Genomic DNA, 25604 nt, shown 5'->3' with positions numbered 1-25604 from the left:
GGGGAAGGTGCTGGCTGGGACAGGGTGCCAGGGTGCAGCAGGGGCGGGGGGGGAAGGTGCTTAGCTGGGACAGGGTGCCAGGGTGCAGCAGGGAATGAGGGGAAAGGACCCATGAGGAGGTGGGGGAAGGAAAGGGGCAGGACCCCATCTCAGGACAGAAAGCAAAACCTGGGTCCAGGGCCCATCCAGTGAGGTGCTGCCTCACTCCACAGGAGCAGTGATAGGGGGTCTCTCATCCGCTTGTGTCCCACGGGACTTGGGCCTGACTTTCCTGATCACTGTCCTTCTTCCTCCTGGAAGAGGCACATTAAGCTGTCCATCTGTCTGTCCACCCATCTGCTGGTTCATCCATCTGCTTCTTCCTCCACCCATATGCTATCCGCTCATCCACTTTTATTTGTCTATTTCTCCATCCTCCAGTTTCTAGAGAACCAATTATACATTCCCAGCATTTCCATACTCTTCTCACTCAGCATTTTAACATGTTCTGGGGTTTTTCTCCCCCTAAAATAACCTCCTCAAACTCCACATCTGGCCACTCCTACACTTTTTGCCCATCTGTGTTCACACTGACTTCTGGTCACCCTTTCCTCGCACCTGGTGTCTTTTTGAGGAGACCTCCTGCTCAGGTGTCAGCCATGGGACCCACTGACCTGACCTCTTTTCCTTCAGGGTCCACACCCATTGGGATGTGAACATCTCCTTTCGAGAGACATCCTGCAGGTAGGAACACATGCTGTCCCCTGGTCTGATCCCCAGTTTGCCTCCCACCTCCCTCCTGTCTGTGAATCTGCCTTACCCTGGCCCTGGGATTCAAAAGGACTCAGCCAAATGCAGCCGTAGGCTCTGGTCTACCCAGCACAGCTGCCTCCACTTCCAGCCAGTACTGACTGTGACCTCCCTTCTACCCTCTTAAGTGCATCAGAGCATCAGAGCATCAGAAAGATAAGGATGGTGGTGGTGAGTAGGGTCTTGAAGTCTGTGTAGGAGTTTAGTAGGTGGATAGAGTGGGATGGGGACATAAGCCTGGATTGATCATCTGTTCAGAGACCTTGACACTCCTGGCAATGGGAGCCACCATACCCCAGTGGAAGAGATGTGATGGGGAGTTTGAAAGGATCTCTCTGGAGGCCCCCTCACCATGGGGCTTGGCTCTGGTCTATGAAGACTGAAGACATGGGCTATAGGAACTGGATGGGGAGGGCAGGTGAATCATAGAAACAGGAGGTGAAAGTGAGGGGGTGTGAGAGGATGGGGGTCTTCATTCCTGCTCCCAGGTGCAGGGTTCATGGTGGTCTCTAGTTCTCAGAATCAAGTCCGGCACCAAGGGCTCCACCACAACAGGGCATCAGGTGGGGTCCCCGGGGAGCTGGTCCTCCCCGGCTGCCCCACCCCAGCCCTGGTTTGGGCAGAATGCAGTTATTTATGACTGTGAGAGAGCAGCAAGGTCTTGGAAATGAATTACAATAAAAACATCTTCAAACTTCTTTCCACCTTATTTTGGAGTTGCCAGCTCAACTGATCATTTTTATGAACCGTCATGAACATTGATGGCATTTTACAAGCGTTTTACTTGGGACATTACAAGATAATTTTGTCAGTGTGGCTTTAGAGGAGACCAGAGTTCTGACCCACGGGGTGGGGGGTGGGGGTGCTCCTCCTGCGGGCTGCCCTCACCCTCACCCCACCTGAGGGAAGCAGGATGCTCCCCGCTGAGGGACACCAGATCCGAGGGCAGGATGCTTGCAACCCTGCCCAGGCACGAGGGGATGGATCACACCTTGATTTTACCAGGGGAGTGGCATCTCCCCCTACAAAGAAGGCAAGGACTTTTGGGGGCTAAGCTCAGCCTCACCAACACCCCCAATTCTGTCTATTTTTTTTCCCTACCCATCTGTCCTCTCTCTGGTCTCCTGTCTATCCATCTGTCTCCATTATCTGTCCATTTGTCTCGATCCATCTGTCCTTCAGTCCCCAATCATATCTCCATCATCTGCCCATCTGTCTTTGTCCATCTGTCGCTATCCCCATCTCCATTCACTTGTCTCCATCAGTCCATCTGCATCTGTCTGTCTGTCCCTCCATCTATTTCCGCCTGTACGTCTCCATCACCCACATGAGTCCTTCTTTCTGGTTGGAGGGGCTGGAGTGAATAAAATCCCACCTGCAGGGCTCGTCCAGGTGTACTCCTCAAGTCCCTTGTGGCCCCCACATTCCCTGGCAACAAGCACTCACTGTTGTTTAGATGCTGCTATGACTCGTAATGACTCTGAACGCCGCCCTACCCTGCGCCTCCTCAGGATCTCGGACATGCTAGAGCCCATTGTTCCGGTCACTGTGGCAGCCCATCTTTTTGAGGGACTTCCTATCTTTCTCCGACCCTCCACCTTTCCCAACATGATGTCTTTTCCTAAGAACTAGCCCCTGATAACCTCCCTGAAGTATGTGAGACAGTTTCGTGATGCTTGTTTTCACTGGAGTGAGGCCCGTGCCACAGGCCAGTAGGGAGGCCCTAGGTCTTCCCCCTCCCCAGTCTTACTGGCATGATGGGTGCAAAGTTGCTTTGGGGATCTTTATACAGCACTTGGTGTGATGCGCTCAGTGACTAGTTTTCCCTGGGGCGAAATGGAGAGAAACCCAAGGCAGAGGGAGCGAGGTGGGGTGAGGGTGGTGGAGGGAGTGTGGAGGGGTGTTCACAGAGCAAGTATTCTCAGGGTCAGGACAAAGGCCAGAAAGTCCTCACTGTCCCCCTTCCAGACTCTACAACTTCTCAGATACCCTCATGGGCCAAGATCAGGTTCCTGTGTGGGTGCTGGGTTAGGGGATCATGGAGAACTAACTGAGGAGCGGGAGCCCCTCCTTTCTGCGTCCCCTCAGGAGGTTTGGGGATGGAACCCTGGTGGCAGGACAGCCCTGCAGACTGGGCCACCTTCCCCCTCCTCAGTGCTGAGAACAGCAGTTCTTACTCTGACACCCCCCCTCTTGTCCCCCGCATTGATGAGGATGATGGAGGGGATGAGATTCGCTGCCAATTAATCGCATAAAGTACTTACCCGGCCCCACCTGCCCTCCTGTTTGCATGGAGGGGGGGGTTGGTTTGAGGGACCTGCATCTGGGCCTCCCAGAAGGCTCCAAGCCGGCTCCAGGCCGGCCTTTGGCGCTGAAACGGATCTGATTAGTAGCCAGGCGGATTAGCCCCGGCCAGTGGCCCAGGCTGGGGAGGCTATTTAATGGGGTTTAGGGTCAGGGTTCCCTGGTCACTCGTGGAAGCTCCTAGCCGGGAGGCTGCTCCCTCACAGGTGGGCCGGGCAGGCAGCGTGGGGGGCACAGCACGTGAAGGGTGGGGACCCAGCTGTGTCTGAGCAGCAGGCAGACTTTCTACACTTGTGCAGTCATGGGGTGGGGGTGAGGGGTTCTTCTCATCTTCTTTTTGCTGGGGGTCTGTGAGTGTGGGATTGAGCTGGTTTGTCAGGAAGCAGAAAAGATAGGGAACCCCAGAGTTAAACATGTATTTGTTCCAAGTTCACACAAGCCCGGCTTGCTAATACTTAGGCCCAGGCAAACCTGAGTCCTCATCTGTGTGCATCAATGCACGTGCGAATATCTGTTCTCCTATGCATGCATGCATGCATCTGTGTCCCCAGGTGTACATGTGTGTTCCTCTGTGCATGTGTCCCCACGCACATGTATCCTTATGTGGGTGGATGTCTTCATGTGTGGGCTGTTATGTGTCCCTGGCCTGCATGTGTATTCATGCACTTATATGCACACGGTATGATGCTGGCATCTGTGTGTGTTCATGTCTCCACTTGTGTCTGTGTTCCTGCATGTGGGTGCCTATGTCCCTGCATGCATGTTTGTGTTCTCACCTAAATGTGCATCCATCTCTGTGTTGTCCTTGTGTGTATGTGCCACTCTGTGTCTGTTCCTGTGTGTACTGTAAGCAAGTCATAGGATTTGAGGCTGAAGACCTTTCCCCTATCAGGAGAAATTGGCTATTGTTATCACTCTAGAAGAGGGCTGCAATTTTAACTACTATGATTTAAGCCCTGTCCCTAGTGCTTCATTGAGTGGTGGTTCTTCTCTGGGCAAGACTGTCCCAGAACCGGGACTGGTCTGAGAGCCAGGCCTTGGCCTTGAGAACAGCCGGTACCCCTGCTGGGAGATGAGGCTCTGGGTGCACCTTGTGCCGCTCTGTGAGTGCACACATCCCTGCATGGTGTCAGCACCTGCAGGCCCTGCACACTCATGCGTGTGTCCAGGGGAGCTCTGGTGATGCTGTGGTTAAAAGCATTTGGCTACTAACCAAAAAGTTGGTGGTTCAAGTCCACTAGCCACTCCTCTGGAGAAAAAGATCAGGTAGTCTGCTTCCATCAAGATTTACAGCCTTCGAAACCTATGGAGCAGGTCTACCTTGTCCTTCCGTGTCATCTTGGGGTGGCAGTAGGGGTTTCGTGTCACTAGGAATGGGCCTCACTGTGCCCTGACTGGGCTCTTGGACCTCCTTGGCCACCTACCCACTGTCCCTCTTGCTTTACTGCAGCCAGGACAGTGACCTCTCCACCCTCATATCCAGTGTGCACCGCAGCCGCCACCTCGTGATGCCCGAGCCCCAGAGCCGCTGCGAATTCCAGAGAGGCGGTGCAGAGCTCGGCCTGGGCGCTGCAGGTGAGGGCGAGGGGCGGGGGCAGGCCGGGCTCCACGGGGACAGCCCCCCCCCCATCGGAGAGTCTGTGCTCAGCAGCCTGGACGCGCCACCCTCAGCAGCCTTGGCTGGCAGCCAGGAGGCCAGCGAGGCGGAGGTGGCGAGGCCGCCTGTCCCCCGGGGCGCCGCGTGATGGTAATTGTGTTAATCCGGGCCAGGCAGACAGGAGGCGGGGCTGTGGCTCTGCTGCCGCTGCTGCTGGGGTAGAGTGGGGGGACAGGGACTGGGCTTGGAGTTGCCAAGGCCACTGCTGTCCTCCTCAGAGTGGAGGCCCCTAGACCCAGACTACACAGCCTTCACAGGGGCCCAGAAATGGCCAGAACAGCTCAAGTGTGTGCTGACAGTAGCTCACTTGCAGTCCTGGGAACCCCCGCCTGCTCAGTGGAAAAATCTTGTCCCTTTGGGAGGATCTTGAAAGAATGGTCAGCCCTACAAGAGGTGCTTAAAGAGGCACCTTACCTTGGAAAGCAAAAGGAGAGGACTGGAGTCCTAGTGACCGGCCCAGTCCCTGGGGACAGGTGGGTGACCTGCACTCTGCATCCTTGGCCAAGAGGCTCCCTCAGTGCACCCAGCTGCCGGCCCTGCAAAGAAGGGGCTGCTTTGAGCCAGGCTGCATGAGGCAGCCAAGCGGCTGATAAAATCTAATTGCCCCATCGATTGGGCGGAGCGGCTCCGCCATGATTGAGATGTTCTGAGCCCAAAGGGCCTCCCCGAAGCCGCCTGCATGCGAGGTCCCCAAGGCACACAGGCAGGCGTGTGCGTGCACATGTACAGCACATACATACATGTACAGCATGTGAGTATACAGATGTGTGTGCACTACCATACCCCACCCCCACTGCCATCCGTGTCAAGTACATTTAAACTGAGTGAAGGTATGCAGATGCATATCAGTGCCGCCCGCTTTGCCTGAGTGTGCCATGCATGCATGTGCCACACGTGTGTGCACACAAACGTGCATCTACCTAGGGCTATAATCCCGCTTGCCTGTCTTCTGTTCTTGCTCCTTGCAACCTCAATCCCAGCTACTCCCCAAATACAGACATACTTGGACTTGAACTCGTCTTCCTAGTCAGAGGCTGGAAGCAGGTCTGTGTCTACATCTGATTCTGTGGACTCTCCTGTGTGTCTGGGGCTGTCCCTGGGATGTCCCAGCTGTTCCCAGTGTGTCCTGTGAATACAGTCTTCTTAGCCACTAGTGGATCCTCAGCCCCCATGTCCCCTCCTACCCTAGTTCTGGGCTTCCCAGAGGCAGAGGGGAGCCCCTACTCTTACCCCACCCAGAAAGAGGAGGGGATTTCCAGTAGCCTGGAAAGTTGGAGACAGCCTTCTGCCCTGGGGCAGCCTCTGGGTTATTTATAGTCCTGCCCCCTCCCCGACTCAGGGGTGGGTGTGTGCCTGTGCTGGCCCAGCTGTGCACTTCCGCAGCTCTGCTTCTCCCACTGCAGGAGACTTGGAACCTGGCATACCGCCCCCCTCCTCAGTGCCCCCCTCCCAGTGCTGCCAGTTACCTTACCCCTCCTCCTGCTCATCTTGCCCAGCCCTCAGCTACTGTCTGTTGGTTGCTTTGGGGCAGGGTTGGGCCCAGGGCTGGAGGCCAGACTGCCCCACCAGTGGCAGCAAGGTGGCCACGAGATCAATAAGTTATTAGCACCATTCTGTCAGCTGTAATGTGGAGATTGATCGGCCACTCTGACGCTGCCGCACTTCCCCAGCCTGATAAAAATGACAGATTAAGGGAATAAGAAAAAGGAATTAAGCTTTGGAGCTGACGGCCGGGCTTCCGGGGTGGGATCAGGTCTTGGGAACCCATTCACCTGGGTGTCAGGGTGGGTCCCCCTCTGCTGCTCAGTGGGCAGATTCTGATGTAGGGAGGGCCTGGGCCCCCAGGCAGGCTGAATGGATGGATGCAGGAGGCTGTGGATGTGGGTTTCAGGTGTCTGTGGGACTCCCATTAGTGTGGGAGATGGATTTGGCTGGCTGGGCTGTCAACATCCCTGCATGGCCATAGTGGGGCAGCCCGACCCTCCAGGACTCAGAGCCTGGTGGGCAAGTGGACAAAGGTACTGCCCAGCCCAGGAACACAGGCTCCTGACTTTCCCAACACACTCTCTCCACCCCACCCCCAGTCTGGCACAGGACCCTGAATCACCTGCCCGCCCTTGTCTTTGCCAAATCAAAAGCATTTCACTCTTCTGCAACAGTGCCAAAAGTCTGTGTTATAGTGAATCTGGTCCGGCTCTTAGGACAGCAGGAGGCCGGGCAGGTCCTGAGCTGCTCCCAGACCCCTTATCTCACATCTTACACACGCACACTCCTCTCCTCCCCTCTGTGATGTCTTTGGTCACTGACACTCTGGGTTGCACTTGGACTTGGCTCAACAGAACCAACATAAAGATAGAGGTGTGGGAGGGTGGGAGGGGGGCAGAGGCTGGGAGACTCCCTGATGCCACTCATTCCTGAGACACTCCTTCTACAGGTGACCTGCTGGGCAAGAGGCTGGGGTCCTCTCCCCACATCAGCATTGACTGCCCTTCGGAGAAGAAGGCTCGAAGCGAGTCGCCCTCAGGTGGGATCCTGATAAGATGAGGGCTGGGTATCACTGGAGGGGGGAAGGGGGCCCTGAACCCTGCTGAGACTTTGTGGTAGGGGAGGGGGCTAACACAAGGCAGGGCCTTAGGGGAGGGGGCTAACACAGGGCAGGGCCTTAAGCCTGGTCTGAAGGAGAAGCCCCCTTCTCTTGTGCTCCCCAACCAGAGACTCTGCTGTTGCCAGAGCTTGGGTCAAGCATGGCGCCCGAGGAACACTACCGCCGCCTCGTGTCTGCCCTGAGTGAGGCAGGCACCTTTGAGGACCCTCAGCGGCTCTACCACTTGGGCTTGCCCACCCACGGTAAGTGGCCACATGGCTGCCACTCAGAAACCCGACTGAACGCCAGCCCAGGCAGTGAACTTGAAGGCAGGTCAGCTGTGGACAGATCCCTGCCGATGGCCCACCTACACCCCACATATCCCTGAGAATGGATGACAAAACCAAGTCCCAGGCCCACTTGCTGCCTGGTGGACACAGGTCTTCTCAATTTGTACACCTTGTCCTTCTCCCTCTGACTGAAAAAAGACAATAGCCCTGTTGTGGGGCCAGGTAGGGGCTCCTGGGTGACCATCCACGGGCAGGGGTGTCCAGGATGGGTGCAGGTGACTGAAGCCAGAAAGATGGTGGAGGTCTCAGCAGCAGAGGCCACCAGAGCCACTTCTCTGCCTTTCTCCAGCCCCCCAACCCTGTAGTCTGTCCAGCCTCACCCTCCAACTCAGCAGGGGAGCCCTGGCTTTTCTGGTGGAAGGGGGCGCGCCCAGAAAAGGGGGCAGGGTTTCCTCTTCGCACACAAGGCACTGTCCCCCAGGGCAGCTCAGGCACCGAGAGCCTGAATAATTCACCAAATGTTAATAATTTAAAAATCTTCCTTTTTAATTGCTTTCCCTGCCCTGCCTGGGGCCGCGGCTGGCCGGCGAGGGGGAGGGGTGCGGGCCTCGCGCCCGGGGAGCTGGCTGTCAATCACGGTCCCCGCCGCGGAGCCGCCACCCCCGCTGTGGAGCCGACTGTAAATAACCGCGGCCGTGGCGCGGGGGCGGTGGAGGCACCGCTGGGATCGATGCGGGCGGCCGCGCCGGCTCGGCTCTGCAGGCTGGCATCCGGCCTGGGGCAGGACCGGCCTCCGCTTTTCGGGTAATTAATTTATAAACAGCAGCGGTGGCGGCGGCGGAGCCTGCGCTAGTGGGGGTGGGGGTGGGACTCAGGGGCAGCCCTGAGCAGGCTGGAGACTCAAGTGGCCAGCAGTGTTTCAGATGTACGGTGCGTGCTGTATGCCCAGGCGTGCCATGTATCTATGTATGCACACGTGTGCCTTTGCGGCTGTGTGCCTAAGTGCCATGTGCCTCCATGTAGACACGCAACAGCATGTGCATTCTCTGTGTTATGTGTGCCACGTGTCCCCTGTGTTCTGTCCGTGCACGGTGAGCACGTGCGCAGCCTCAAACCTTTGTCCCTGCGAGCTCTCTGCATGGGAGATCTTTGGAACTTCCCTGCCAGCCCTCCTACCAGACTTCTCCTGAGGGGCAGCGCAGTGTGGAGGCCCAGCAAAGTCTGTCCACTCCAATTCTTAAAATTCTTGTCAAGCTGCCCTCCTGCCCCTTGGCCTCCGCCTGCACCCTCAACCTCTTGGCCCCACCTTACAAGGCTGAGCCTCCGCCTCTGCCCCACCCCTCAAGGGAGTGCAGTATGCGCATGCTCACTCTGTAACATGCAAACCCCTCCCAGTAAGTATCCAGTCTGTAACCCTTTTACACACCTGGCTCCCCTGCGTGGGGTTCCCTTTCTGTCCCTCATGGTGTTTAGTGACATTCCTCTACCCTTTCTGGAAGGTCACCTGACTCTTCCCCACCCTTAGCATCTTCTAGTACTTAGGGCACTATAGGAATTTGTCATTCCTGCCCTTATCCATGGGCTACTCATATTCCTGTGTCGGGGACCAACCAGTCGAGGGTCAGTTATGACAGCATGGCCCAAGGTAAAGTCAGTCTGGGGGACTGATTCGAAGAGCCGCTTTACTGGTTCCTAGCGCGGTGCTGTAGTAGCTAGGTGAGTGAATGTTTTACAGTCATCCGGGTTTGAAGGTTGTGTGAAGAGTCCAGGGGGAATCTGGACTCTGGGTTATTTCTGATCACCCACCCCTAGATCTTCTGAGGGTCCGGCAGGAGGTAGCGGCTGCTGCAGTGCGGAGCCCTAGCGGCCTGGAAGTCCATCTCCCCTCCTCCACAGCAGGTCAGCGTCGGAAGCAGGGCCTGGCCCAGCACCGGGAGGGCATCACCCCGACAGCTACGCCATCCTTCCCTGAGAGGTACTGAGTAAGGCAGGGGCTGTATTTTGTGGGGGAAGTAAACCAGGAGAAGCTCCCACATTCTCCGGCTGCTCCTGGGGTGCAATGGCCAGTGGGGTGGCTTGTCATGTCCAAAAGCCAGAGTCCTCTGTACTTTCTTGGACATTTTTACCAACTAGCTGTCATGCCTTCGCCCACCATGGGGCTATTTTGGTTGGATGCCCCTGGACATGGGGTTTGGGAGTTCAAGGCCTATTATGTTAAAAGCTTCTGTTGAGCCAAGAGGGAGGCCAGGAACTTTTTGGAGAGAGAAGGTGCAAAGGTGTGAGTAACTATGTTCAAGGAAACTGGGAGACCACCGACAGGTGCCCTAGTATAACCAAAGGTTAAAATTCCCCGTGGGGGGTGAGGGGGCTGGGATAGAGGGGTGAGTGAAATCTGTAGACCTCAAAATAAGACCCAGTCTGGAGAAGCGAAGCTGTTGGTGCAGGGACACCTCAGGGGGTCGGCAGGCACTCCAGGAAGAGGGCGGGATGAGCTTCATTGGCTCTCAACGGTCGCCCGCCCAACTGCGGAGGTGCCCAAAGAGCGGGGACACCGCCCCTGCCCTCCAACATCTCCCTCCCGCCAACTCCCTTCCGCCCAGCGGCGCGTCTGCAGCTGCCTCCGCCGCCTCCCGGACTGCGGCTAATTAAGCCGCGCCTGGCCCCGCGGGGTCCGCAGGGGAGGGGGGCGGGGAGGTGGGAAGAGGGCGGGGGAGATGGGGGAGGAGGGGGCGGCGAGGGCTCCCCCGGCGCGCCCCGCGCGGTAATTACCGCTGCAGTCTCGCCCGCCGCCCGCCGGGTCAGCGCCTCCGCGCCGCCGCCCGAGATTAATTGGCGCCGCCGGCGGGGGCGGACGCGACCCAGAGCGGTAACGAGCGGCGCATCGACCGCCCGGTCGGCCAGCAATTAGCGGAGGCGGCTGGGGGGGCGCGGTTCTGGGAATTGGGAGCACGCCGGGAGGGGGGCTTGGGGTCGCGTCGCTCACCACTTTGCTGTACACAGGGAGCTGTCGCAGCCGCCCCCCTTGCTGTCGCCCCAGAATGCCCCGCATATCGCCCTGGGCCCCCACCTCAGGCCCCCTTTCCTGGGGGTGCCCTCTGCTTTGTGCCAGACCCCAGGTGAGGAGTAGGCGGATGCAAGCCGGGCATTTAAGTGTATGGATGTGTATTGGGAGCACTGAGTGGGTGACCCAGGTGCACTAAGTTGAGAATAGACCGGGCTGGGGTTGGAGGCCTGGATCACTGACCCATCTGCTCTGGTTTGCTTGTCCCCCTGGCCCCAGGATACGGCTTCTTGCCTCCCGCCCAGGCGGAGATGTTCGCCCGGCAGCAGGAGCTGCTGCGGAAGCAGAACCTGGCCCGGTAGGTGCAGCTGCCTCGGGGGAGAGGGGTGGCGCGGCCCCGTCGCTGACCCCCGCCCTCCCGGCCTAGGCTGGAGATGTCGGCGGAGCTGCTTCGCCAGAAGGAACTGGAGAGCGCGCACCGCCCGCAGCTGCTGGCGCCCGAGCCCTCCCTGCGCCCGCCCGACGGCGCCGCCGAGGAGCTGCAGCGGCGCGGGGCCATGCTGGTGCTGAGACACAGCTCGGCGCCGCTGCTGGCGCTGCCCCCTCAGGGCCCTCCTACCCCTCCCCGGGAGCCTGCTCGCCGTGCTGCCCGGAAAGGAGGCCCAGGCCCATCTCCAGTCCGGCCTGAGTCAAAGGAGACCTCGGGTGCCGCTGGCATCTGGGCGCAGGATGGCTCGGAGGATGAACCCCCCAAGGACTCTGACGGAGAAGATGCTGAGGCTGTCACTCCAGGGGCTCAGGGTGCCACCCCAGGCCAAGGCTCTGGTGGAGGGGCCAGCACTGAAGGGAAGGGGCTGCTCTCAGGGCCCACGCTGCCTCCTGCGCTGCCCCTCGGCCTCCCCTACACCGTCAGCCCCTATTTCCACACAGGTGGGCTTTTTACTCCGTGGGGGGAAGGAGACCCAACTTAGGCATCCCAGTCTCAGGGAGGAGGGCTTCACGGGCTAAACCCCTTCCAATCATCCATCTTTGAACAAGCAGGACTAGTAAGGAGGTGGGGGTGCAAGGGAAGGAGTGGGACCTGAACCCTGCTTCTCCTCCTAGGCACTACAGGGGGCCTCTTCACAGACAGGGAGGAGGCCACAGCCCCCGAAGATGTCAGCAAGTGGACAGTGGATGACGTGTGCAGTTTTGTGGGGGGCCTGTCTGGCTGTGGGGAGTATGCACCGGTGAGGGGGCTGGGTGTGGCAGGTGCCCCTTTGGCAAAGTTAGACCACCCCTGGCAGATGGGCCCCTTTATTTTCTTTTTCTGCCAGGTTATACAAACAGCTCCATCCTTTCTCAGAAACCCTTGGGCCATGGCCCTTGGTTGGGCTGGAAGGATTACAGAAGGATCTAGGGGAGGGGGCAGGCAGGTGCTATTCTCTGTTGTCAGATCCTGACACCCCTACTTTCCAGGTCTTCAGAGAACAGGGGATTGATGGGGAAACCCTACCCCTACTAACAGAGGAGCACCTGCTGACCACCATGGGGCTGAAGCTGGGCCCTGCACTCAAGATCCGGGCCCAGGTGGGCGCTGGGGTTGGGAGGCAGCCTTGATGGGTGGGCACAAGGGGTGGGGTAGCCCAAGAGGGGGGATAGCCTTAAGGGGTGAGCCACACCCACCCAGGCCTGACTCCACAGGTGGCCAGGCGCCTTGGCCGAGTGTTCTACATGGCCAGCTTTCCCGTGGCTCTGCCACTGCAGCCACCATCCCTTCGGGCCCCAGACCGAGAGCTCACAGCCGGGGAGCAGTCCCCATCTCCAGAGACTGCCACTTCTCCCTACGGCCAAGCCTCACCCCAGCAGGAGAATGGGACTGCCACTCTGCTTCCTGGAGCCGCCACAGACCCCTCCCAGCCCCTGTGCTGAGCCAGGGTGCCCAGACCCCCTCAAGTGAGAAACTGTTGCAACATCATTCCCTCTCTCCCCACCACCTTTTTCCTTTTGGATTTGGATGCGAAGAACCAGACATTTTAACAGTAAGAAAACATGTGACTTGAAAAAGAAAAAGGAACAAGTCCCAAAGACACTAAAGAGTGCTGCAGAGTGGAGCAGCCAGCCTGTGCCTGGGCTCCCAGGGGCCTGGTGTCCCCATACCCTGGCAACAGCAGACAAGCCAAAGACAGGAGACTCAGAGGCCACTATGGTTCATGTAGACTCCGCCAGGCCCCAGCACTCCTAGAAGTGGGGCTTGGTCTGCTCTGGGGCCTTGTGCATTCTTCAATCAGGAGGGGCAGCTTCCTTCCAGAGGATTAGGGGCCACGGGGGGGCCAGCTCCGTCATGTTCACAACCCAGGGCTGCTACCCGAGGGGGCAGCCTAGCTTTTGGTACGTTTGGTCTTTTCACGTTGTAAAAATAAAGTCCTGTCTGCAGTCACTGGTTGAGGTGGCCTCAGTCCTCCTCTGAGAGCTGCAGGTCCTCCAGCTCATCATCTGGCCCCTGGGCCAAGCGCTGCAGCTCCTCTGGGCTCAGCCCCGCCTCTGCGTCTGTGCCGCCATCTGCAGGGAGAGGGGCCACATAAATCCTGCTCCATTAGGAGAAGCCAGCCCGGAGGTTACTCATCACTAATTAATCACGGCACTAATTAATTTATCAGAGCCACTGGGCTGGCTGCCAGAGCAGCTGGCCTGGCCTCCTGGGACGTGAGGAGGTGAGGTGGGCCTGCCCTTGGACAGCCTTCCCCCTGCCCCAGCCCAGGCTCCACTAGCCAGAGCACAGAGCATACTCACCCTCGGAGTCACTGACTTCCTCCTCACTGCCATCGCTGTCCTCTTCCTCCTCCTCTTCCTCCTCTGCTGCCTGCTGGCCACTTAGGGACCTTGGTGCCCCTAGGCAGTAAAGAGAAGGGCCAGAGTGACCACAGGCCTACTCAGTGGAGACTGAGGGAGTCTGACCCCAGTCTGGCCTCCCTTGGTGCAGGTGGGAGGACACAGAATTGGCCTGGCAGAAGGCAGCAAGTATCGGGCCAGAGTGGGATTTTATAACTGAGACACCCCCCCTCCCCCCACTTCAAAGAAAGAAAAAAGGCCAGCAAGGAGGAGTAGCCAGTGATGTAGCCAAGAGCTAGGGATCACAGCTTCACCCACTCCCTCACCCGTGGCCTATGGCTGCTGCCTTTCAAAGACGGTGGGGGCAGTCAAGTACCACTGGCCTAATACCTGTCCTTGAGAGGCCAGAGGTGCTGTCCTCGTCATCGCTTTCCAGGTCAAAGAGGTCCTTGAACTCCTTCTTGTCCTCCTCCTTCTTGCTCTCTGTTTTCCGCCGCTTTATTTCTGGAAAGTTCAGGTCTTCCAGCTGTGGAAGGACCAGGACCACAGCAGGATGTTACAGAGGTAGGGGACCAGCTGCCAGTCTTGACACTTGACACCCCCACCCCCGCCGACTTGCTGTCCCTCAAGGAGATCCGTGGACAGGAGCAGCTCAAGAAACAAACATCATGCAGGAGTCTAGTCTGACTGCAGCAACCTTCTGCTCACCCACTCCCCCTTTATGGAACCCCAAAGTCCCCCACCACAGGTCCGGGTCTTAGAGAGGCACCAGTCATTTTCCTAGCTGACTTCCACTCAAGCTTCCCACTCCAGGTGGGTGAAAGGACCCCTGGGCACACTCAGTATTCAGTACACATGTCACGATCACGTCTGCCTCAAGAACATGGTGCTTTAACTCAGTAGAGGCCCAGTCAGATGTCCCCAGCTCCCCATGCCCACACCTGTCCTGCTCACACAGGGAGCGGCAAATGGGCAAGCCACTCCCAGGAAGCCATGCTCTACAGGCTCAGGGTGGTATGACAGAGCCCATCTCATTAACCTCCTGCCTGCAGCCTTGAGGAGAGGGCACTGGCTGGTGGAGACCACCCTGTCCAGTTCTGGGCCATGCAGCCCTTCAGACTCCATGGTCAGCCTATGCTGCATCACCCAGCCACATGCACCGGGATGGCAGCAGCAGGGGATCTCTGTCCTGTGTTGGTCAGTGGCCATCCCCAAGGTCCCCCCTGCTCCCTGAACCCTGCACACCCGTTCTTTGCCGCTGATCTCCAGCTGGAGCTCCCGGTCCCGCAGCTTCCTCCAGTGGCCGTAGTACTTGATGAGTGGGGTCCCCTCCACTCGTGTCTGCTTCTCCCAGGCATCCTGAGAGATAGGGGAACGGTGAGGAAAGCCACAATCAATCAAGCCAAGGAGCCTGGGCTCACTCACACACCCCGCCTGTCTGTGTACTGACCACAGCCTGCCGGTCGGACACTCCGAAAGAGACGGCCTGGCGCCGGCCACGCACATACTCCGCGTTCTCCTGCATCTTCTCGAGCAGCTGGCGCACCTGCCGGCAGTAGTTGGCCACCTTGCACTCCCGCAGGAAGGACTTCAGCTGCAGAGGGAAAGGTATCAGGCCCAGGTTGGTGTCTGCTGTTGTGACCCACAACTCCCTGGGAGGCACCCGCGGAAGTGGGAGGCAGATCCTGTCCCAGGGAGTGAGTGTGTGCGCATGCATTGTGCATGTCGGGCTGCTGCAGGCAGGGAAGCACATGTGGTACGGGTCCTTCTTAGGGGCCGGGGACAGGCCACCCTGTGGACCGGACCAGGCCTGTCTGTACACCGACCGGGTTTACTCTCATGTGTCTCTGGAGGTGCTGTGGCAGAAGCTGAGCAACCCCACGGCGCACAGCCAACAGGACCACAATAATTTTATGATTTTACCAAAATATGCGGACTTGGCTTGCTCGTGGCTCCTTGAGACTGCAAGCCCAGAAATGGAGTTATCTGACTTCCTGCAGTCACTGGCCAAAAGGATCCCAAGGTGGTGGCTGTCAGCCACACACACACGTTTATAAACACATGTTCACGTATATTACATGCCTATGATCTACACACATATGTGACGATGTATAGAAATGACTTTGTAGTGTATGTACAGTAACGTGACTACATTAAGTGTGTACGTACATAAGTGGCTACGGGGGTACCGAGGGCTTGCTCATGCGTGCACGCCTGGTCTGAGTGGGCCTCTGAGCTGCATGTACAGTTTGGATGTACAGCTGCCCCTCGCTTCCCCACCAAAGACGCTGTGAGTCTTAGGACTAACTCTTGTAGCCCAGACGCAACATGGGCCTCCCTGGGATATGAGCTGAGCAAACAGATTCTCATGAGGAAGGCGGGATGGGGGAGCTGAGAATGGCTCCGTAGGAAAGGAGAATCTTGTCTGGCCCTTGGTCTGAGCAGAGGTGTCTTACTTTGTGCCCCACCCCTCATTGTACCCAGAGCCACGGGGGTCCTGAACTGGGTGGGGACAACCCTGACCCGGAGCCAGGACCCCTCCTCAGGAGACTTCACAGACGCTCTAGTGCCTGTGGCATCTTCAGGATCCCATCAGCCTCTCCTCAATCCCCAATGTTCTGAGGAAGACATACAACCCACCACACACTGAGCCCACCACTCGCTGGGACCCCACACTCCCACCCGGTGGAACTGCTGAGCTACAGTGGGGTGGGGGAGGGGCACAGACCTGCAGGACAGCGGGCAGCACCAGCTCTGGGAAAGCGACACTGTGGGCCTGGCCCTGCAGGTACTCCAGGGAGAGGTCACACAGCTGTTCCAGCAGACCGTCCTAGGGGCAAGTGCACGTCAGGACAGTGAGGAACAGGGGGGCTCATGAGACAGGGTCAGGTTGGGGTGAGCAATAGGACAGAGGAAGACATCAGGGCACAGTGGCACATCAGGGCAGGAGGGAGGGGTCAGGAGGCAGGCCAGGTCAGTGGCATCAGGATGGGGGAGGCAGTCCCACGCCTTACCAGGTACGCCTTCTCCTGCAAATTGACGTTGGACAGCTTCAGGATCACGGCGAAGTTTATGGGCTTGGGGCTCATGCGTCCTGGCTTCTTGTTGAAGTTGACCTGCTGGAAAACCTGACAAGCAAAGGGTCTCAGAGCCCTGCCATCCGTCCTTGGTGCCCACTGTCCGAGGGCACAGTCCACAAAGCCCTTGCTACTGCCTTGTCAGAGGGCTATCTCCGGCCATCACTGAGGGCTGTGCCCGCACGCCCTGCGTCCTTACACGAGGCCAGGCCCCCAGACCTCCCAGAGCCCAGCGTGGTGTTCAGCTGCCTGACGATGAGCATGACGGGGGACACACAGGCGGCCCACAGATGCAGAACCTTCCTCCGACAGAGCTGGGAGGCACAGAGATCTCTACAAACTAGAAAAGGCTCAGGGCTGCAACTGTGCAGGGCTCCTGACACATACTGCTCGGCGATGAACCCTCATGCTGGTGGTGCTGGTGGCTGCAGGCCCAGCGACACACAACAGAGACAAGCAAGGTCAGGAGAGGCAGCAGAGGGAACGCTGGTGGCTGGGCTCACACTGGGCAGGCGCAACCAGGCCCTGAGTGGCCCCTCAGCACCAGCCTCCCCAAGACCCAGAGGCCTAGGCTGCCCAGGGATTGGGGGGCACCAGGAGACCCAAACCCTGTGGGGGGACATTTTGAGAGGGAAGGACCCTTGGGGTGGAGGAGGACATATGGTGGCTGTGCCCTCTACACTCAAGACAGCAGCCCTGTGACAATGCACAATAAACCTGGCAAGTGCTGCCCTTTTACCAGCTGGCCGCTGAGGGGTGGGGCCTGACTGTCCCCTGCCAGCAGGGGAAGGGCGGGAAGCTCTGAAGATAGAACTGTCCTCACTACCTGGCTCTTCTCAGGAGGAGAGAAGCCTATGCAAGGTGTGGCTGCTTCAAACCTAGGCAGAGGGTCCAGCTCCCCATTAGCACCTGCGCTGCTCAGAGGAGAGACATAGAGAAGGGAGAGGAAAAGGACCCAGGGAGACAGCAGGCAGAGGTGCACAAGCGGAGGCAAGCACCAAGACCACAGAATGGCACAGACCAGTACACAGGGTGGGGGCTAGGGGCCTGGATGGGGGTGCTGAGCCAAGGGGTACAGGCCAGGAGTCAGAGATTCCTATAGCTGCCACGGAAAAGAACGCAGGTTCCCAAGGGTTTCAGTGACCCTAAGAGGTTCCCTTCGAAGGAGTCAGCACAACACAGTCCAGCTTTCCTTCCCCTCTCTCAACTTTGCAGCACCAGGACAGCAAATCTCAGCCCTTGGCCTGGCCTCCCAGGGGGTGTGCACCAACCACTGAGGCTTCTCCCCCAAGAAGGGCAATACTGATTCCTGAACATCTGCTGGCCAAGCCTCAAGCCTGGACTTCTGGGTTCTGACCCGCTCTAGGCATGACAAGGAAAAGTAAACACATGTCACACGTGTGCGTGCACAGCAGGAGGCTGGACACAGGCAGACACACGTCCACCTGCACGTACCACACACTGACATAGGTGCACATGTGTGCTGGTGGTGCCGGGCAGGGTTGCACACAGGGGTTAAGGCAGCTCTAGCCTCTGAGGCCTGGGACTGTGTCCAAGCTCCACGAACTCTGACCGCCGGCAGATACTATGGCCCTGGCCAGCCCTGACCTTTGAGTGATACCCTGGGGCTCAGAGAGCCAAGGCCTGTTTCTCATGCCCCATGGTCAGCTTGGGCTGGGGCAGACAGGCACTGACCAGGCAAGGTTCTCAAGAAACTGGAAGTCTGCAGGGCCACTTCCTGTACTTAGGAGAGGACTGCAGGACGCAGGGCTTGTCGAGTCCAGAATCTCCCAGCCTGAGCTGGGGGGCAGAACAGACTAGAGGTGCACCCCTCCTGGTCCACTCACCTCGAGGATGAAGGGCAGCACGGGGATGAAGGTGCCAGTGCTCTCGGACAGCAGCGTCAGGGCGCGGATGCAATGCAGGCGCAGAGGGTAGAAGCGCGCAGTGGGGACCAGCCTGGGGCAAGAGGGAGGGGGTGAGAGAGGTCCAGAGCCCCAAGGGGCAGGCTCGCGTGCCCAGGGCTACCAGGTTCCTCTAGCCACACCCACCCAGGGCAGGACAAGGGTTCTGACTATCTCCTCAGTCACTGGGGGCCCTCACCCAGCTTCCACCTCAGGCTCATTTTATTTAATTTTTTTTTTTTTTTTAATTTTTGTGTGAGTGTACCGTCAAATCAGATCTGACTGGTACAGAAGGAGATTGTCCCTCCTTCCCCGGCAGAGCATCTGGTGGATTGGAACCGTGCACCTCTGGGATTGTAGTTGCAGCTCCTTACCACTAGGCCACCAGAGCTCCCCTTCATTTTATTTTTAAATAAAATTTTTATTTTCTACTGGTTTGCTTACAAAGTTCATAAGCATTGTTTTTCACACCAGATCTTTCTCATCTCCTTTACCCACCCCTCCTTCCACCCCTCAAATAGTGCCACCCTATAATTAACCACCTCCCTCCCTCCTCACCCCAGGTTCATTTTTAACAAAGGAACAATGTTAGGTTTCCCCCTTCCCTGCCTTGGCTTGGCTCCCAGGGTTTTCCAAGGCCCACCTGCCCCAATTCCCACTAGGAGACACACACTTCCTCTTCAGGGGACACAGGTGCCCTTTCTTAGTCAAGAAGTACCCAGAAGCACCTGCCACATATTCTCTGGCAGTAGACACATAACCATTTATGTCCAACTTGGGCCAACAACCGAGAGGGCTTTGTGCATGTTCTGCATGCGGTTCGGATGCAGGTTGGCTCACTGTGCTGGGGTCAAGTCCCCAGAATACACTCATTTACAGGGTGAGGGCCACTGAGGACAGCTGGCATACAGGGCATGGCAGGAGTGGGGGCTCACGAGGACATTAGTCCTCTTACAACAGACCCATGTGAACTAGAGAGGGTGCCCCCAACCTCCCCCAGGGGCTGCTGAAATATACAACCCAACCCCTCTGGGGAACTCATTCATCCTGTCCTTTCCAGAAGTCCTGTGTAATTCTGACCATCAACTGTTAGAGGCTTGAAATCCTGCGCTCCGACCTCTGTGTGATACTGTGTGAACCCTGACTCCCCCCAACTCCAGGACACTCCTTATGACCCCTGACACCAAGAGAACTTAGACATCAGCCCAGGGCCTAGTGCAGACTCACTTGATGCAGCCGATGATGATCTGTGTGAGGGGATAGATCAAGGGCTCCAGAGCGCCGTTGGGGCAGAGGGTGCCCAGGACGCGGCACCACAGGTGGAGGCAATGCACATACTGCCAGTTGTACACAGACTGGTACGTCTCCTGGGCACAGGGAGGATACGAGACTGGCTAGTAGAGGTGGCCCAGCTCTGGGCAGGCAGGGCCACAAGGGGCCACTCTACACGCCCCCACCCAGGGTCACGCCCCTGGGTGCACCCACGGTCCGCTCCCCTCGCCCGCACCTTCTTCCGCATGGCCATGGCACTGCGCAGGTGGACGGCGAGCTGACGGATGTAGAGGAAGGCGTGCTGGTAGGCCGTTTCGGAGTCCAGAGCCAGCACCTCTGTCAGGGTGCGCTGCATGAAGATGATGGTGGGGAGGACGCCGGGGGACGTGAACTTGCAGTTCTTCACATACGTGATGTACATTTGCTGCGGGAGAAGGTGATCAGGGCTGGTCCTGAGTGGCTGGGCTCCTGGCTGGCATGTTTCCCTCTGGCCCCTTCATTCTGCATGGCCAGGGCACCAGGAGGCCATGGTGCAGGGGACCAGGACCTGGTGAGGGTGTCACCCACAAAGGAGACCCGCCACCCTCAATCAGCCTGGGAGAGCCCTCCCCTGCTGGCCAGGCTGTGCTACCTTGAGGATGGGACCCAGGAAGGTGTCCTTCTTGTGCCGGCAGACTCTGATGAGGACCAGGAAGGCCAGTACCCGCAAGGTCTCCTCGCCGGTGCCCCACAAGACCACCATCCTCTGTGGAAGGCAGAGTCCGTGTGTCACCGCTTATACAGGCTCCTCCCCACCTGGGGGCAGGGGGGGGGGTGTTCCCCAGCCTCGGTCCCTGTCAGGTACCTCAGAACCCTTACTCAGGGTCAGCAGTGCCATTGAGCATTTCTGAGCAAAGTACCTTCTAAAGCAAAGCAGTCAGCAGAGGAACTCCAGACAGAGCCCACCCCCCAACGAGAGCAGGGCCGGCGTATCTGTACCCTTGTTCTTTCACGTGCATGTCAATGTCACGTCACAACAGAAAAAACTGAGCCTCAGAAAGGCTAGAAGCTACCTGTGCCGAGATGCCCTTTGTGGGGCAGGACGGATGGCCAGGATCAGCCTACCTTGAGCAGCGCCCGGCACTGCTGAGGGAACGTGAGGTAGTAGGGCACCGCATTGCTGATGTGCTGGAGGACGGCCGCGGCCACGGTGGTCTCCGTCAGGCAGCTCGCCAACTGGGGGGGCAGCAAGGGACCGTGAGGCTCAGAGCCAACCTCCCCACCCAGCCCCACACCTCACCACAAGCGCACCTGTGTGACCGAGTTCAGGTAGGTCTTGACATCCAGACGGAGCTTCCCCCACAGTGGGCTACTGGATGGTGGTGCCGCCCTGCAGAGACACCCCCCCAAAGCATGTACATTATTCTCATCTATAACATCACATGTCTGTAACCCCTGCATCTACAATCTCTCTTCAACTTCTTTGGACCCTCTCATGTCTGTAACTCCCCTCACATCTGGCCAGGCAGCAGCCTGGGGACTCCACGGGGAAACAAGGTGCAAACACCAAAGGCAGGGACATGTACCACCCCCATCACCCTAAGAAACCTCAGGCTGAGACTGTCTCAGAAAGAGGGAAGGTTCCACCCACTGCTGGTCCTGAAACCCAGCCTTTCTGGAGGTCCAAAGCACCTGGCTGTTCTCACCATCTCAACCCAGCCATGTCCAGAGAAATCACCAAGCCCCTCACCTGGTGTTGCCCTTTGGGGCCCTGCTGAACAGCAGCTTCTGGAGACAGCCGAGCAGGTCTCTGACGCAGAAGGTGACCAAGGCGTTGAACACTGCAGGGAGGTCGGGGAGCACAGGAGATGACAAATGCCACTGAGGCCTGCTCTCAGGACAGAGGACACACGTGGAGAGCCTGGGTCGCAAGTCCCCTGCCTGACTTACCGGCACTGTCTGTAACCTGGAACCTGCAGTCCTCGGCGCTGTCCTGGTCTCCCTGGGTGGTGGCCACAGCTGCTCGGAAAGCCTGCACAACCTCGTGGAACAGCTTTGCCGTGAGGTGCTGCTGGAGAGAAGACCAGGTTGTGGAGCAGGGCTCCCAGGGGCTTGGCCCAGCACACTGACAGATGCAGGAGCAGAGGTTAGCTCCGAGGCTGGGGTGGCTGAGCTGGTGTCCAGAACCCTCCAAGAGGGCCAGGCCTCAGAGGCCAGCTCCCAAGTGGTCTAGGAGGCTCACTCTTTCCACCATCTTCCCTGCAGAGAACCCCTCAAAAGGTCCTTCATCCCCCAGACCAATAAAGAACAGAGATGAAGCCCCACTCAGTAAACCTTACACAGCAGGGATCGGAGACAAGAGGGGCAAAACAATCTTGGAGGGGATGGTGCCGGTCAAGGAGGATGCAGTCCCCCGGCTGCCTGGCACCCAGGAATGCTGTCACCATCTCACGCCTCAGGGAGGCGTCTTTTCAAGGAGGCAGCTGCAGGGTCCTGGCATCTCTGAGGAGGAGGGAGAAGCAGCAGTTCACAGGCCACATCTCACCTTCGATGCCTGCTTCCACTGTTCAACCATGCTAAGGGTCACAATGGTTGAATCCTTCTTTCTCCCCGGCAGACCCTTGGGGGTTTTGTCCCCAGCCTCCACTTCATCCTCCTCGTCACTTGCTTCCTGTAGGGACACAGAAGGGCCAAGCTGAGGCAGGATGTAGAGGGCACAGGTGAGCCCCAAGCTCAGCTCTGCCCAGCGCCCTCACCTCGAGCGTGTCGGGCAGGGAATGGAACTGCTCTTCTTCATCCTCAGAAGTGTCTGACGCGCTGAAGTTCAGCAGGCTCTGGTCGTTCTCTTGCAGGAATTTGTAGAACTCAGGGTCCTTGTCCTTCAGCCGAGACAGCTGGTCCTTGTGTTCAGACGCATGGCCTTTCCGCCGGCTGAGAAGGCTGTGGGTTAGCAACAGCTAGGCGGCTTCCCATCCCCACTCTACCACCTGCTTCCTGAACTCCTATTCTGTCTGGTTTTCACAGTAGCTCCCAACACCCAAGAGGAGGGGTGCTTTGAGGGGTGCAAAGCTTGGAAGGTTTCGGCTGGCCTGTCTGCCTCTCTAACTTCAGACTTGTGCATCCAACGGGCCCCTTTTTTTGTTTTTGGAGGGATTTGAGAGAAAAACATTGATTTTCACTCATGTGTTTTGTTTCCCAATTATAACACCCACTACATAATGATACGTTCCCTACTTCCTCCTTCTAACTCTCATTTCCATTAAGCTTTCTGTCTTACTCCTTCCTCTCTTCATTCAGGGATTTATCCTTGGGCAAATGTTGCTCTTTTGACTCTACAATTGTCGCTCATTGCTGTCAAGTTGGAACTGGCTCAAAGCAGGTTTTCAGAGGCTGTAAATCCCATGGGAGAAGTTTGCCTCTTTCCCTCAGAGCAGCTAGGGGATTCGAACTGCATGCCTTTGGATTGACAGTGCAACTCTTTAGCCACGAAGCCCTAGAACTCCCATTCGACCCTGTGGCTGGTCATTCTAAGGAGTGAGCAGTTTCTTGGTGCAATTCATCACCTTATTGCCATTGTTAAGTACAACTGAGTCAGAATCGACTCACAGCTGACCCTCCAAAGGGTTTTCAGAGGCAGTAAATCACACGAGGAGATTGCCCATCTTTCTCCCGTAGAGCAACTGGTTGACTCAACCTGCCTTCAGGTCAGCAGCACAAGTCCTTACCACAAAGCCACTCGCGCCCCTTTAGAGGCCTGAAACTTCCACATATGCGCTGACACTGCGTCCAGCTGCCAGACCCACAGCCCTAACCTCGTTCCGCCCACACCCCGCTCCTCCTCAGCTCTTGCTAACTGCATCCTTTTGGGTGCTCTGATGAAAAAGGCGGAGCTGTCCTGAAATCTCTCCCTTGACCTTCTCTGCTGTCACTCGGACTCAAGCACTCCTCAGCTGTTTCCTTGCTTCCATTCCTAGGGCAGCACCCAACGGATCCTTTGTGCTACAAGATATCATCTCTCTGTTCAAAATCTCAAAAATCATAGCCCAGTTTACCTGTAGGTCTGGTAACTGCAAGGACTTGGGCCTGTGACACCTCTCTGGGCTCATCTGGGCTGTTCTCTTCCTAACCACCTCTGTCACACCCACCTCTCACTGTGGAAACACCTAAAATATCCTTTAATTTTAGGACCCTTGCCCTTCTCTCCACTGGAAATACTGGTCACTCCTCCCCTTCTGCTCATTTAGTTCACTGAGCTGGTGCTTGAACTCCTCAAACAGCCTTGTGACCTGTAGTTCACAGGGCTGCCAAGAGTTGTAATCATCTTGATGTTACCTTACAGTATCTGGCACAGCACCAGCCTTCTCCCTGTAACTGGTGCCATCAAGTCGAGCACGATTCACAGCGACCCTATGAACAACAGATTTGAACCCTGTCCTATTTTTGTGCCATCCTCCCATCTGACAAGTGTGGACCCATTGCTGCAGTCACTGTATCAATCCATCCGGTTAAGGGTCTTCCTCGCTTTCACTGTCCCATTACCTTTTCAAGCAACAACCTATTCTAGCAACAATGACTAGGGATGATAGAAGGAGAACTAATGCCTTTGAGCTGTGGTGCTGGAGAAGAGTATTGAATATACCACGGACTGCTAAGAGAACAAACAGATTTGACCTGGAGAGGGTGAAACCAGGCTGCTCCTTGGAGGCAAGGATTCTGAAGCTCCATCTGATAGACATACTTTGGGCATGCTGCAAGGAGGGACCAGTCCTTGGAGAGGGATGTCATATTTGGGAGGGTGGAGGGACAGCACAGGAGAGGAAGACCCTCAATGAGATGGATTGAAACAGTGTCAGAGACAATAAGGTTGGCTCAGGATAGAGCAGGGTTCAGAGCTGTTGTCAATATGAGTCACAAGAGACTTGACGGCATGTAACAACAAAAACAACGGAAATAGCAGCATGTCCAAGGTATGTGAGAAAAAGGTTTTCATCTTCGCTTCCAAGGAACACTCTGGCTATACTTCTCAAGACATATCTGTTCTTTTGACAGTCCATGGGATATTTAGTACTCTTCTCCAACACCAAACCTTAAAGGCATCAATTTTTCCTCTATCATCTTTCTTCATTATCCAGCTCTCAGATGCAGTAAGTGAGTGATCAAAAGACTGTGGCCTGAGTCAGGTGCACCTCAGTCCTCAACCTGATATCACTGCTCCTTTGTAACTTACAGTTTAAGTATGTATTGCTGTTGACTGCCGTCAAGTTGAGTATGACTCATAGAGACCCTATGAACAACTGACCTGAAGCCTTTCTATAACTATCATCATTTCTCCCAAGTTCATACAGTTTCCAGAGGCATGTTGAGCTCCACCAAACACTGCCCACCACAGATAATCATTAAGGCATTTGACACCCCAATGAAACAAGGTTCAGCATCACAGCAACCCCAGGCTGCAGCAAAATGACAGAAGAATACTGTACCACTTAGAATAATGTTCCTCCAAAATATACTAACACTATTATAGCTTAAAGTATCTATAGTCTTATTTGCAATTGTTCTTATTAGTACAGTACTTGTCTGTCAGTTTGCTGTACTTAGGTAGTTTGTGGGTGCTGTGATGCTGAAAGCTCTACTACTACTGTGTCAAATGCCAGGAGGGGCACCCATAGTGGATAGGTTTAGTAAAGCTTTCAGATTAAGAAAAAATAGGAAGCGGGACTGGCCACCCACTTCTTAAAAAGCAGACCTCAGAAAACTCTATAAACAACAGAGGAACATGAGTAGTTATTATATTAGAGACAAAGCCCAAATTGGAAAAGCAAGCAAAAGAAGAACCAGCTGCAAACATTCTTTAATAGCTGAAATATGAAATGTATAAAGAATAAATGCTGGAAAACTACAGGTTGTGAAAAATGAATCACATGAACATTGATATG

General features: G+C 56.7%; 2 protein-coding genes across 2 annotated transcripts in view; one reads left to right on the top strand and one right to left on the bottom strand.

The window, feature by feature from the left end:
- SAMD11 (sterile alpha motif domain containing 11) overlaps window positions 1–12536 on the top strand; it is a 16936-nt gene extending 4400 nt beyond the window's left edge. Inside the window, exons 3-13 of the mRNA XM_006885854.1 lie at window positions 673–723; window positions 4544–4668; window positions 7185–7274; window positions 7463–7609; window positions 9407–9599; window positions 10625–10740; window positions 10905–10983; window positions 11053–11555; window positions 11730–11854; window positions 12084–12194; window positions 12309–12536. Of these exons, the coding sequence (XP_006885916.1) occupies window positions 673–723; window positions 4544–4668; window positions 7185–7274; window positions 7463–7609; window positions 9407–9599; window positions 10625–10740; window positions 10905–10983; window positions 11053–11555; window positions 11730–11854; window positions 12084–12194; window positions 12309–12536 (1768 nt within the window). The remainder of the gene's footprint in view (window positions 1–672; window positions 724–4543; window positions 4669–7184; window positions 7275–7462; window positions 7610–9406; window positions 9600–10624; window positions 10741–10904; window positions 10984–11052; window positions 11556–11729; window positions 11855–12083; window positions 12195–12308) is intronic.
- Window positions 12537–13059: 523 nt separating this feature from the next.
- On the bottom strand, window positions 13060–22243 carry NOC2L (nucleolar complex associated 2 homolog (S. cerevisiae)). Its single transcript, XM_006903754.1, is given in 17 exon segments — window positions 13060–13166; window positions 13398–13451; window positions 13751–13775; window positions 13816–13962; window positions 14682–14795; window positions 14887–15030; window positions 16165–16266; window positions 16451–16564; window positions 18361–18472; window positions 19645–19784; window positions 19925–20113; window positions 20321–20434; window positions 20794–20904; window positions 20980–21058; window positions 21419–21509; window positions 21619–21739; window positions 22214–22243. Coding segments are annotated over 17 exon segments (1794 nt in total).
- Between the last annotated feature and the right edge of the window lie 3361 nt (window positions 22244–25604).

Source organism: Elephantulus edwardii, unplaced genomic scaffold (assembly GCF_000299155.1).
Source record: "Elephantulus edwardii isolate Elephantulus edwardi_28Jun2011 unplaced genomic scaffold, EleEdw1.0 scaffold00045, whole genome shotgun sequence".
NCBI lineage: Eukaryota > Metazoa > Chordata > Mammalia > Macroscelidea > Macroscelididae > Elephantulus > Elephantulus edwardii.
Note: the sequence above shows the minus strand (reverse complement) of the source record. Positions and strands in the feature narration are given on the sequence as shown.